We start from the raw sequence: 14,922 nt of genomic DNA, 5'->3' as shown, positions 1-14,922 counted from the left end.
CTTCAAATTTTTAAAAAATTTACTAATTAATCCATTTATATCATAATATTTTAGATTTTTTTGTAATACTTAAATAGAAAGACTAATTAGTAGAACTTTTAAAATGTCCGAACATTTTAATACATTTTATAAAATCGAAGGATCAATTAATGATTTCTTTTTGTATTACAAAGATTAAGTAGTAATTTTTTTAAAAATAATTGTACTTTTATAAATATTAAAATTATTAATATTTTTTTTGAAAGCAAATTATTAATCATTAATAATGAAAATAACAGTGTTGCAAGCCAATAAATCCATTTGCCTTATAAAAATTGTACAAAGTTCCTCCCCTTGGAATAGTAAATTGTCACTAAATGGTATTTAAAACAGTTTCAACTTAGACTATATTAGATAACATTAACCGTTACAACAGTGGTTAGTTGTTTTAATAATAAATAGTTATTCAAATAGTGATTAATTTAAAATTAAAAAAATAATTTTTCATAATTTATTTATTCAACTATTAAATAATATTATTTTAATTAATTTAAAATACTAAATATTATTTTTAAAATTATTATTGAAGAGAGCTATACTATGAGTTTATATACATTCGGTCTAGGCACCAAAAAGCTCTAAGAATGTTAAGAACCAAGAAAACAGGGTGCAGATTCCCTTTTCAAATTTTTAAATCAAATGAGATGAGGGAAGCCATAAGATAAGAAATATGAATGCATGGTGGATTGAAACCAACCCAATCTTATCATATTATAGTATTGAAATCACATGACAATCTTTTATTTAGAAAAAAAGAATATTGAAAGAAATGAAAAGAAAAATAACTTGCATATGCTTGTTCAATCTATTGTATTGATAAGATCAATAATGGTTGGTTCAGTCCCTAGTTGGACTGGTCTTTGGTCCAATTTCCAGTGCACAAAGTATCAAATTTTGTCAGACTGGTGCATTATTCAGAGGCAAACTTACAAATTATTTTAGTTTATTCCATTGCCAATTTGAAGCGAAGACACAATATCAGCAAGCTCTGAGCAATGGTTCCACTCCCAATGCCCTTTTCTCTGGGTTCTTTCTGACCAATTTTTTTTGGCTTCTGTGAAAAATATTGATCCCTTGAAGATTTAAAAGAGAAAAAAGGGTTAGATTATAGTGTGCAACACATAAAACAAAAAGAAATTAACCAAGACCAATGCAAGCATATTAAATAATTGTACTAACAATAATATAATGCCTCCCCCATTAACTCTCTGCATCTTCTTTTTAAGCACTTGGTTAATATAAATATTATTAATTCAAAACTTTGCAGATCTATCCCATATATCAGATTCCCTCTTCTGTACAGCTTGTTAATGCTATGACTTATGAAGAGAGAGAGAGAGAGAGATGGGTAGGTTTTGAATTTTGAAGAGCAGCAGCAGCAGCAGCAGCAGCAAAAGAGGGCCTCTCTTTTTTCTTGCGTGGCTCAAACCTACAACAAAGGAAAGGTAATTAATTTGTTTTAATGATTTACAGCTCTTCTTTACTTCATGTTAATGAAACAACCTCCATTCAGTTTCCTGAAAGTCTGATTTAAAGATCATCTTACTGTTGCAGATCAAAGCTTGAATGCTTCATATCTCCAAGTATTAATGTGTGGACAAGAAGGAGCTATTTCTCTGTTCATATGTTAATAGTGTTTTAGTCAAATCCAACTCAGGAGGCAGAAAAATAACAGTTATGGGTCTGACTGAATCTGATAGGCCCACACTGAGGTATGCATCACATGCAGATTCTCCAGTATAGACATTACTTACTGTTGCATTCATCTGCTTCTGAGCTCTGGCCATAGTCTTTCGTCAGAAACACTCACTTAAATGAATCTGTCAGCTTCAATGGGAGCTAAGAATCCAACCCAATGGAGAAAGAGCTAAGCTTTTCGTAGTAAAAAATGGTTACTGTGAAGCTAATAATGGAGCATTTTTATCACCTTCCAGCCTGTGAAATTGTTCGAGAATATTGTGAAGTTTAGCTTTCTAAAGAGAAGTGAGATCTACTGTAGATATCAAGATTTGAGAAGCTTCATTCATGGCCATGGATGAAGATGCCCCAGTTTCTAGTCAAATTCCTCAGGAACCTCCTATTGGGCTTACCATCAAGATTTCAACTTCTTGCAGCAAAACTGGTAAAGGCATCTCAAATCCCCATGCTCCTTCAAATTCAGATTTGCCTTCTCCAAACTTAAAGAACTCGATTGAATCATCTCCATACAACTCTCCTTCTCTTGTTTCTCCACCATCTTCAGCATTTGTTTCAGCCCTGCAATCACCATACATATCACCTAGAGCTATAACCCCAAAACCTACTCCACCAGAGAATTCAACAACAGTCACCCACCCATCGCCGCCGGTCTCATCATATCGAGGCTCACAATCAGATGACATACCAAGCAGCTCCTACACTCCCCCATCGGACCAATATGAATATTCTGATGACCCAGCTGATGCAAAGCTCAAGTATGTGACCTGTGTTCCAGTATCAGATCCTGCTCCACCACGCATCTCCTTCTCATTTCCTGTCCCTCGTATTTCTTTCAAAGGGGCTGTTTCTCCTGCTTCCAACGCCAAACTTAGAAGCTGTGATGTTTACATTGGTTTCCATGGCCAGAATCCTAATCTTATTCGTCTCTGTAAATGGCTTAAATCTGAACTAGAGCTTCAGGGAATTGCATGCTTTGTTGCGGATAGATCCAAATACTCGGATCAAAACCACGAAATTGCAGACAGAGTCATCTGCTCAGTCGCTTATGGAATTGTGGTGGTGACGAACTCTAGCTTCCTTAACCACCTGAGCTTAGAGGAGATTAGATTTTTTGCTCAGAAGAAGAACTTGATTCCAATTTTCTTTGGCACAGAGCTTGCAGAAATCACGGGCCTTCTCTACTGCAATTCAATTGATATAGAGTGTAAAGAAGCAATTGGACTATTGAAGTCTCAAGAGTTCAAGCTGGAAGCCAATGAGGGTAACTGGAGGAGCAGTGTAGCAAAAGCTGCTGGACTCTTAAGAGCTAAACTTGGGCGAAAGAGTGTGGCTGAGAAAGAAGAAATAGAAAAATTTGAGGAGCTTCCATTCCCACGAAACAAATATTTTGTAGGTCGAGAGAAGGAGATCATGGAGATTGAAACAGCCTTATTTGGCTGTGGGGATACTCTTGAAGAAAAGTACTCAATTCCAATGGTACAAGGAGAATCCAGTGGGCAATCTGAAGGCCTTGGAAATGATGAAAGCGAGACAGTCACCAGCCAAGGGGGGAGATATATTAATTTGGAACTGGGAGGCAAGTGCAAAGAACCAGCATTGGAGGCTTGGGTGGAACCAGTTGTGGGAAGAAATTCCTGGAAGAGGTCAAAATACAAGAAATCAAAAAGTGGGAATTACAAATGCCTGGGTAGCAGCAGTGTCTTCTGCATAAATGGCGTTGCAGGCATTGGAAAGACAGAGCTTGCACTTGAATTTGCTTATAGGCATTCTCAGAGATATAAAATGATTTTGTGGGTTTGTGGCGAAGCTCGGTATTTCAGGCAGAACATACTAAATCTCTCACTTAATCTGGGGTTAGATGTGAGTGCTGATGGTGAAAAGGAAAGAGAGAGGATTAGAAGCTTTGAAGAGCAAGAATTTGAAGCATTCAAGAGAGTCAAAAGGGAGCTGTTCCGAGACGTGCCGTATCTACTAATTATTGACAACCTTGAGACGGAAACAGAATGGTGGGAAGGGAAGGATCTATATGATTTGATTCCAAGGAACACTGGAGGGTCACATGTGATTATCACAACCAGACTATCTAAGGTGATGAATTTTGACATGATGCAGCTTCCACCATTGCCATTGTCAGATGCAATGATCTTAATGAGAGGACGCAGGAAAAAGGACTACCAAAGTGAGGAGCTAGAATTTCTTCAGAAATTTGATGAGAAATTGGGAAGGTTGAGCTTTGGTTTATGGGTGGTTGGATCACTTCTTTCAGAGCTTTCAATTTCTCCATCCGAACTTTTCGAAGCCATTAATCAAGTTCCACATGAAGATGGTTCTGCATACTCCTATATGAACGTACATGATGAACAATACTGTAAAAACAATCCTTTCCTAATGAAGCTTCTACGTTTTTGTCTCAACGTCCTGCAACATACCAATGAGACAAAGAACCTTCTTTCCTCAAGAATGCTCCTTGTTGGTGCTTGGTTTGCTCCAGCGCCCATTTCAGCAACTTTGCTAGCAACAGCAGCTAAAGATATGCCTGATATAGGACATAGATTTAAAAAATGGACCAAATGCTTAGGCCTTGCATTTGCCTGCTGCTCCGGTTGTGGATTAGATCCCCAAAGTGAAGAAGACTCGGCCATTCTTCTTGTTAAATTGGGACTAGCGCGAAAAGCTATCAGGCAACCCGGTTGCTGGATTCAGTTCCACCCCATAACTCAAGTGTTTGCAAGAAGAAAAGAGGGTTTATCAGCTGCCAAGGCCACAGTGCAGGGAGTAAGAAAAATTGGCAACCCAGTAATCAACTCTGATCATTTATGGGCTTCTGCATTCCTAGTCTTTGGATTCAAATCTGAACCCCCACTTGTCCAGCTGAAGGCAGTTGATATTGTTTTGTACATAAAGAAGACAGCACTCCCACTAGCAATCAGAGCCTTCACAATTTTCTCAAGGTGTAATTCAGCACTGGAGCTTCTGAAAGTGTGCACTAATGTGCTTGAAGAAGTAGAGAAGTCATTCGTGTCACAAATCCAGGACTGGTGCCATGATTCACTTTGCTGGAAGAAGAAAATACAAGGTCATCAAAGAGTAGATGAATATGTGTGGCGTGAAGTGACTTTGTTGAAAGCTACGTTACTGGAAACCAGGGCCAAGTTGCTGCTGAGAGGCGGGCATTTCGATAGTGGCGAAAAATTATGCAGGACTTGTACAAGTATCAGGACAGTGATGCTTGGCCACAGCCATGCCCAAACCTTGGCTGCACAAGAAACGCTAGCAAAGTTGGTGAGAATGAGAAGCAAAATATGATATTCTCTTATAGCACGAGGGAGCTCAGTTTTGTTCACATTGTAATAATTTTAGTTAGAAGTATAACCATAAGGTTTTTCATTATTTAGTTTTCTTTTCCTTTGCACATTACTACTTAAATTTCAAAAGCATAAACTTTATCACCTTTCTGATACTTTACGAGACGTGAAATTATGGAAATCCATGATTCTTTGAACTGTACATCAGATATTCACACAGAGACAAACCATTCAAAGAAAATGATCTTATAACATGGAATGACAAGGACAAGCACGAAACATGGAGGAAAACGGTAGTTGAGAATAGTAAACTTCTTTGTCTGAATCTGAATGATCAATGATGCAAAAGGTCCCATGTACGGTGGAGGGTACTGGAGGGTGTGTGGTCTAAATCTAACAATGACAGCCCACAAGGTTCTGGATTTCATATAATTTGATACCAAAACAAAACAATATGTAAGAACAGATTTAGGAAATAGCTAAAGCATCAAAACTCAAACATTATAGAGAAAATTTACAGTTGCTGAGTTGAATCAAGGACTTTGAAAGGAACACGATCCTCTAGAAGCAACTCAAATCGCTATAATTGAGACCAAAACCAGACCTACCAAAACCATACGATCAATCAGACCCATGAGACCAGCGGGTCTTCTCTGAAAAAGTAGAGGAGCAACCAGGGCGAAAATGAAAGCAAAAAGTATCAGTGCAAATGGGGAACCGGTGAGAGATAACTCACTGCAGAGGGAGACGACGATGGCGTAGTTGACGCGAAATGTGGAAGTTAATGCGGAAGGGGCTCAAGCCAGAGGAGAAGGATTCGAGATGGTTGAAGGTTCCGGATGCGAAGTATTCGGGAAAGGGGCTAAGGCGGAAGAGAGATGCCGTGAGGTTCTCAAGTGACCGAGAAACGACGTCAGTAGGGAAGATGGGGACGGTAGTGTAGGTGGTTAGGGCGGCGGGGGTAGCGGTGGTTACCGACGGTTCCGTCGTTTTTATTTAAAAAATTACTATTTTATTGTGAAATATGAAAATTCATTAATTAATTATCAATTTTAAAAAATATATTAAAAGTTATGCTAATTGCTCTATCAGTCAGTCATAACTCTTAATATTAAAAAAATTAAAATAATTTTAATATAAATAGATTAATTAATAAATTTTTTTAATATATTTTTTAAAAACAAAAAATTAGTAATAAATTTTTTATATCATTAAAATTAAATGATAAATTTTTAAAAATTAAAATTAATAGATTAAATAATAAAAATTTATCAACTAAAATTGCCGTAAGGGAAATTAATTAATATATTTTTAAAAATTTAGAGAATATTTTTATATATTTTTAAAATTAATAAATAACTAATGAGTTTTAAATAATCCATTTTAAATTAGTCGACCATATTAAATATAATTTTTTTTCTATAATGATTAAGTTGTTTGATGTAATAAAAGAGTTCTAACGTCTTAAGAATCATGTAACACAGTATTAACTCCTCTTTCTAGAAAGTTTAACTTTGAGTTAACATATCTATTTCAAGTATGTCATAAAACTCACTTTTAATATTTAAAATATATTATTTAATTTAATCACATATAATTAAATTTATTTTCAAAAGCGATATTAATGTTATAAACTTTAAGCTATTTATATTCTCACTCTAGACAATCGTCTTTATTAGTCACTTAAATGATATAGACGATTGTCTATATGAAAAAAGTTCAATATTTTATCTCTTCAATATACTTATAAAATCTTAATATATATTTTAAAATATATATACAAATATGTAAATAAATTCATAAAATAATTTAGACATAAATAATATTATTTTTAATAATGTAATTTATATGAATATCTATATAAGCATGATGACTTAGCATACCTATTATAATCAATCTTGTAATAGGCTTTATAAAGGAATTTGCAGTTATATCATGCATAGTTCACTTATTTCTTTGCAATTATGCCTCTTATAAAATCATATTTAGTATTAATTTATGTTCTCTTTCTATAGTATTTGGGATTCTTAATATAATCTATCATAACTTGACTATTATAATAGATTATTACTAGTTCAATAGTTTCCGCATATATTACCCAAATGTACTAGGAATCATACTAGCTACTCGATAGCTTATAAAAAAATGAGAAATAATTTATTCTCAATAACTTTTTGTATTATTGATAAATCAACCTGTTTCTAAACTTGGTTTGATATATCAATTTCTATTTTATCTTCTATTGTCTTAATTATTAATCTATTTTTCTTTGATAGGACATGTGAGAGCCTTATTAATATTTCTTAGTTTTTCTTTATGTTGTGGATAACTATAATTTCTTTCCTTTCAATCTCATATCAACTAATAAGATGTATGGTCGCCACACTCATCACGATTGCGAGTGACCAATTGATTCATTAATGTTAGAGTTACTCCCATTGGAACCAATCATATCAAATCGATTCACTATGGTTGTATTTTAATGCCAACAAAAAACTAATTTATTGCCATTTAAAATACTCACTAAGAAAAAAAAATTCATTTCAGGTATAGTAGCGGATAGAGGTGAGCATTCGGTCGGTTCGGTTTAAAATCAAACCGAACCGAATAAACTGAAAACCGAAATTTTAGTGTTTATAAAAACAGAACCGAACCGATTTTGGTTAGAAATCGAATCGAACCGAACCGGTCTGATTCGGTTCGATTCGGTTCGGTTTGATCGGTTTCGAATTTTAATAATTTTTTTATTTTTTACACTTTATTTTTAGTATTTTAAATTTTAATTAAAATATTTTAATTTTAATATGATTTAATTTCTCTATATTATTAAAAAAACATATTATTATTACTAATCGATTCGGTTCGGTTTTTTCGGTTTTTTTCTGATCAAAACTGAACCGAACCGAAATTACCAATATTTTTAAAATTAAAAACCGAACCGAAATATATAAAAAACCGAACTAAATTTTTAAATCAATTCGGTTTGGTCGATTTTTTCGGTTTGAACCGAATACTGTTCACCCCTAGTAGCGGAAGCAATCTAGTCCACAATTTCATATAGATATAAGCCTTAACCTATCTTATTTTGACTGTTATAGTACCTTATAAAGATATAATTCATTCCCTTTGGACTTAATTTTTCATATGTATAAGAAGGAAGGAATGTGAATAAAAGCAGCACAATTTAAAATTTTAAAATATTTAAAGCAAATTTTCTATTAATTCATATTTTATATGACCTTTTGGTAACCGACTTGAAAAGTAATTGGTTAAGCATAAATGCAACAAAGTATATAGCACTCAAATAGGCAATCAATAGACTTATACTGTTTTGCCTTTGCATTCATTGAATCACATATGCTAAAATGAATCATCCAAATACATATTGAATTTTTATATTGATATTTAAATATAAACCAAAGAAACATAATGCAATAAACCTAAAATTAAATACATATTTATTCTGTACAATAATTAAGTATGTTAGTACTTATTTCATATTAGATTTAGAAATAAAAGTTTACTAAGTTTTCGATTATAATATAAGATTCTAATAATTATGTGAAAGCACACTAATCTTAAATTATTTATATTTAAAATTAAATATCAATATAAATATTAAACTATTTAATAATATATATATGACTCATCATATAAAGAATTATAAAAACAAACATATTGTTCAACAAAAAATAAACATGATCTAAAACTTTCAATAAATCCAAATAATATTTAATGAAATAAAGATTTAAGTGTACATGCAATTCACAGTCAGCTTTACATAATCTTATATCATAAAAATTTGTCTTTTAATATCCTTTATGGATAGTTCAATAGGATGACTCACATCTTTTTTACTATCTAATCAGCAATTTTTTTGACAAAGTTTTAATCCGATTACTTATATAGATTACTAAAGTTGTGATTTTATTTATGTCACAACATATCAAATATTCCCCTTTGATTGGGTAATAGCAAAACTAAACTTAAATCTTTATATCTCTCCATATCTGTTAATCTTATCGAATTATATGATGAATTTGCCAATTGACCTAACTATTTACTGGGAGATTATAGGGATGCAAAAAGGAGAAGAGATTTAGATGAGTCTAAATCTATCTTAAGATATATCTTCATAAGAAGTAAGAAGTTATAATTTATTATATTAGAAATATAGATGCACATAACTAGAAAGTCTTTTGTACGTTTAAAATAACTTTTGAATCCTCTAATGAACATGAGTAAAAAAGATGTTTTTGTATAACCTTGTAAAATGATTAAGTTAGCGTAAAGGATAAGATAATTAGTTAATGTATTTAAATCATTATTGCAATGGTGCAATTCATATTTACTATTTTATGTCAGACAGATAACAAATACTTCCTCATACGATTGAGAGCTCGAAACTTATAATACGATATGTCATTTCAAAAAAAATTGAGAATAATAATGGGGGATCATTGTATTGAATACATTGATCTTATGTGAATAAGTCAAATTATATGTCTATCTTAAATAGAGACATATGTTTCGTTATGAATGGAAAAGATATCATAGCATGTAATATGCTTCGTTATGAATGGAAAAGATATCATAGCATGTAATTCATACCACATGGACTTGTGACCAATGATGGGAGTATAAGAGTTGATATTTGCTTGTTAATGCTTACTAATACCCTTAGGAATCTGATTTGTTATTTAGACCTAATTTAATTTTGCTATATTCGAATATTATCAGATGATTATGAATGATTTGATATGATGAGATATTCCTAAAAAAGCAAATTGAATTAAGGTTGATAGTATCGAGATATGAGAAAGATCATATAGAAGTATCACATTTGTTTTGTATTCATTGACCGGTCAATTATGTTTACCTGTAAATAGATCATAATTATAGATATAAAAGGAAATAATTGAGATTATGTAGATATTTAATGTGATAAATGATCTAGGTTATTGCATACTGCAATTACTTTGAATTTCGCCATTCGAACAATTATATTGTAATATTTGAGCTCTCGAAGTGTGTACAGGTGAAATTGCAGTGTACATATCATCATGTCCTATCATGTACACCCAAAATAGAGTCAAAAAATAAAGGCTAAATTAAGGTTCTGTATCTTATTTATAATAATTCAGTTTTAATTTATTATATAAATAAAAAAAAAAATTTGAAATTCAAATCTTTGACCGTTACACAGCAGAAAGCCATGTAATTGCTCTATGTGAGTGTGGGCAGTTACTTTTCTCTCAAAAAGATGATCATCATCGTCAATGTCAACTCTCTCTATGCTCTCAAGAGAAAAAAACTCACTTAAAAAAATTCTCTACCCCTTCTCTAAAGAGGTTTTATCAAAATAATTTAATAGGAGAATAAAAATTTTATTCTTAATTTATTATTTCTGGTTTGGCCTATTTCTTGTAGATGTTAGACTATCTCCTGCATCGGGTAATCTTCTGTTTATATAGAATGAAAGGGCATTAATTGTGAAATATGTGAATATCTAAATATTTGGATTCTTGTGAAATACAATATAATTTCGGGTAACTCTTATACTGTGAATTATTTGTATAGTTCGTACACATATACCATGTGATATAAGGTAAATTTTGATTTATTATTTATTTTATTTAGATTCTGAAAAATTTATAAATTTTTTAACATAAATTAAATTAATTTTTATATTAATTTATTATTTATAAGTGATTATTAAAAAAATATTTTATTAGTTAAAGAAAAAAATTTAATAATTAAAATACATCTTAAATATATAAATGAGATTTAAAATCTAATATTAAAGAATACCACTGTAAATTTCCTAAGAGATGAAAAAGAATGATATATATCTTTCCTCTATTAATAAAAAATCAGCACCTATAAATTTGAAAATTATGATTTATTTATTTATTTTTAATTTAATATTTTATTATAATTTAATATTTTATTATAATTTAAATTTTAGTTTTTTAAAATATTTTAAATAATAAAAATTATTATTACTAAACATGTTCATTTTAATTTTTTTAATTAATTTAGGTTTAATTATTTTTCACTTTTAAGTTTTAATTAATCTATGCTGTGAATAACTAAAACACACTATTTTTTTACATAAATTAATAACAGTTGATATAATTTGTTTTCTTTAAAATATAAGAAAAACTAATTTATTCATAAATTAACTTAAATTTTTAAAAATGATTGTATGAATTAAATCATACAATATTATTTCTTATACAACAACATTAAAAATATTTATTATTTAGAAATTTTATTTATCAACTCAATCAATCAATTTGAATTTCATAGTAATATTTGCTAGGGTTATAACTTCCATATGTTATTAAGAAAAATTTCCATCAATTTTTTTACAAAATTTTTGGAGAAAATGTGATTTTTAAAATATTATTTCTTTTCTAATTTATTTTTGAAATATTATTTTCTTAAACATTAGTCAGAAAAGTTTTTTTATAACAAATATAATTTTAAAATAATAAAATTACTTCTTTAAATATATTTTTTATCCGCTTGAAATATAAATTTTTATTAATTTTTTAGTTATATTCATTTTAAATATATTATACTTTATTAAATATTAAAAAATATTTTAAAAGATTTCTTAAAAATAAGATAAAATTGAATAGAATTATAATAGTTAATTTATATGTTATTATAATCTAAAAAAGAAAAGTATATAATAATTTTGAGACTAAAAAAGATAATTAAAAATTATGGAATGAAAAAAAAATAATTAAATTATTAACTGCATGAAATTTACTATAGTTGTAATTTAATTGTGATAATTTAATGATAATTACTATTATTATTAAATAATTATTTTTGATTAATTAATTTCTTAAGTTACAATATTTTTTAATATTAAATATAAATTAAATGATTAAAGAAATTAATGAAAATTTTCATTTTTATTAATATAAATATTCATTTTTATTGTTATAAATGATAAAAATATTCACATTAAATTGTGTAAATTGAAGTATCGTGTATTTAACTTTTTTCATATAAATATATATTAATTTTAATAAAAAAATTAAATTTATTAGTCAGTCTTACAAAATAAATATATATATATATATATATATATATATATATATATATATATATATATATATATATATATATATATATATATATATATATATATATATTGATATTTCTTTCTGTCATAACTCAAATTATTTTTAAGACTCTTTTAAGGAGTGACTAGTTAACCACTACAAAGGACAAGGACTAGATGCAGCCGGCCACTAGTGAGAACTAGAGCTAGCCGGCCACCGTAAACTTATTGAGTCACTGTATTGTGCCTCCACCTCTTGTAAGCATCTTCCTTAAGTGCAAACAAATAATGTGAGAATTGTTGTGTTGAATTATATAATAATTGTTTTGTCCCTAAAATGAAATGAGTAGCCTTTTTATTAAAATCTTTATACCTACATGTGATATTTAAATTATTTGTGCCATTATATTTATTTGATACGGATATCTGCTTAATACATATATATATATATATATTGTCTGCTTTAATAATATTTAAATTTTTTGTTTATCGACATGCTTCGTTATGCAGATTAACGTTTAATGCATCAGCTGACTTGTCTTGATTGTATTTAAGTTAAATGCACAGTTCCAAGTAAATATCAAAATTTAAACTCGTGATATTTGTGTACCAATATAAAAAGATGAAGGATATTTGTGTATGTTTTTTTCCTATAAAATAATTTTATAATTGGACTACAAAATCAGCTGAAATTAATAACTAATTTTAGTGAAATTCGTTATTAACTAGTAGTTAGTTTTGAAATTTATTATTAAAATGAATTAAAAATTCTATTATTAAAATAAATTAAGAAATCTATTACTAACTCCATTGCTAAATGTAAAAAATAAAATTGTTTATAAACATAGGATATTTTTTTGTTTTTTATTTTTTATTTAAAAAAAAAAGTAAAACACGTTCGTTTAAACTTGATTTGATTTTTTTTTATTGGATACGCTTTTAAAAAATAGAAACAGAAAACCACAAATTTTGATTTTACGATCTGCTCTCTATTAAAATACCGTGAGTCTCTTCTTCTTTATTTTTTTTCTGTGCCTAACATTCGCCATTTGTTATTTTTTCTTTATTTTTTCTCTCTAATTCATCTGACCTTTTAGCTCCCGGCGTAATCCAATCGCTGCCCTTAGCTTCCGCTTCAGTTTATCGTGAAATCAATTTCTATTCAGGTTTGTCTCCAATATGATTATTTTTCTCCATTGTTGTTAATTAATTATTGAGCTTTCTATGTCTTTTCTTTCAGATCTTGAATTATTATTTTTTTTTTCCCAATCTGTTTGGTTCTTAAGAAAAACTGAAAAAATCAAAATAAATTTTTGATTCACACGGCAAAATAACTAGTTAGCTTTTAAATTTGAGATATTGATTTACATATGAGATAAATTTAATTAAATTTATATATTTTTACTAAGAGCGAATTAAATCTAATTTAATTTTTTTATTAGATAAATTTCTAAGCTACTTTTAAGATTAAATAATTTTTAATCTAATAAAATATTTTTTAATTATAAAATTTTACTTTCAATAATAAAATTTTATTTCTAAATTTTAAAATTATTTACTATTTTTATGAATTTTTTTAATTTTTATGAATTTTAATATGTCAAATTCGTCCACTTTGACTTTCTTAGCCTGAAAATTAGCTTATACCGAAAAACAGTTAACCATCTAACAATTAATTTTTCTCAAATTTCCCATACCCTTGTTTCTCAGGCAATATGCAAGCAAAACGTAACATCTACTATAAAGAAATTTATAGCGACAACTGAAGGCGATAAGACGGTGTCGCTTCCTGCAGGTCGGCCACGCCACCTTTCCTTTTTAAAAAATTATTAATTTATCTCTATTTTAAAAATTATTCAATTAATATATTTTTATATTTTATAAAATCAAAATCTTTCTATTTTATTTTAATATTAATAAAAAATAAACAATATAAATATTTAATATTATAAAACTAAATAATATATAATTAAAATTATAAAAAAATATAAATCAAACGTTTTGAAATATAAAAATATTTTAATTAAATAATTTAAAATAGTTATAAACTAATAAATTTTTAAAAACTTACATGCTTAATCATAATTTGCCATATTCTTTTGAAAATAAAAATTAAAAATTTTAAAAATAAAATTTAAAATATTTTAAATTTACTTAAATATATTTACTATTAAATTACTAAAATAAGCCTATTTTAATATGCAAGTGCAGTTTAGCTCAACGACCAGTTTTAGATGCCCATAATTTGACTTTAAATAATACTCGGCGGTGAAAAAAAATTACTTAGTTTTCAACTTTTTTTAAAATTAATTTAAGCCAAATTATCGTGTGCTCTTTCTTTATGTGCTCTCTCATTAATAAACTAGTATTTCACCCCATAATTCAAACAAACCGGTTTGATTTCGATTCAAATCCAATTTTGAATCTGCCCATAGCCGCGTCCGGAGCTAGATAAACAAAGCCCATCATTTTTCTTTTGTAGTTTAGTGCCATTTGACCACCTTCTCTCTCTCTTTCTTCTCTCTGCCATCATCAAGTTCGTACTTTTGCTTCCATTACCAGTACTCACTTTCATCTAACTATAACGGCTATATTTCATGTTTTCTCAACCGATGCCTATTCCTTCTTGCTTCGAATTGTAAGTACCAAAGCAAACCCTTTATTTTTTTTACAAAGAGAATGACCAAATTCTACTGTGACTGTCATGTTGAGATTTTTTTCCCTCTCTCTTTTTACCCTACTTTAATGGGTCCTACCATCTTTATGCAATATTCTTGTCTTAACCCCACATCGAAATTA

At 28.9% G+C, this 14,922-nt stretch overlaps 1 protein-coding gene and 1 long non-coding RNA gene across 2 annotated transcripts; one reads left to right on the top strand and one right to left on the bottom strand.

The window, feature by feature from the left end:
- Positions 1–805: 805 nt before the first annotated feature.
- On the bottom strand, positions 806–1,680 carry LOC110614841. Its single transcript, XR_002487852.2, has 3 exons — positions 1,543–1,680; positions 1,219–1,468; positions 806–1,112 (listed from the first exon to the last, which is right to left on the bottom strand). It is a non-coding gene; the product is annotated as an uncharacterized LOC110614841 (long non-coding RNA).
- Positions 1,681–2,064: 384 nt separating this feature from the next.
- LOC110614840 lies at positions 2,065–5,194 on the top strand. The gene has a single exon (XM_021756520.2). It carries the CDS (start codon positions 2,065–2,067, stop codon positions 5,041–5,043), a length of 2,979 nt encoding a protein of 992 aa, XP_021612212.1. The 3' UTR covers positions 5,044–5,194.
- The last annotated feature ends 9,728 nt before the right edge of the window (positions 5,195–14,922 follow it).

The sequence above is a fragment of the Manihot esculenta genome, chromosome 5 (genome assembly GCF_001659605.2).
Source record: "Manihot esculenta cultivar AM560-2 chromosome 5, M.esculenta_v8, whole genome shotgun sequence".
In the NCBI taxonomy this organism is placed as follows: Eukaryota; Viridiplantae; Streptophyta; class Magnoliopsida; order Malpighiales; family Euphorbiaceae; genus Manihot; species Manihot esculenta.
The sequence above is the reverse complement of the archived record's forward strand: the minus strand, read 5'-3'. Positions and strand labels throughout refer to the sequence as shown.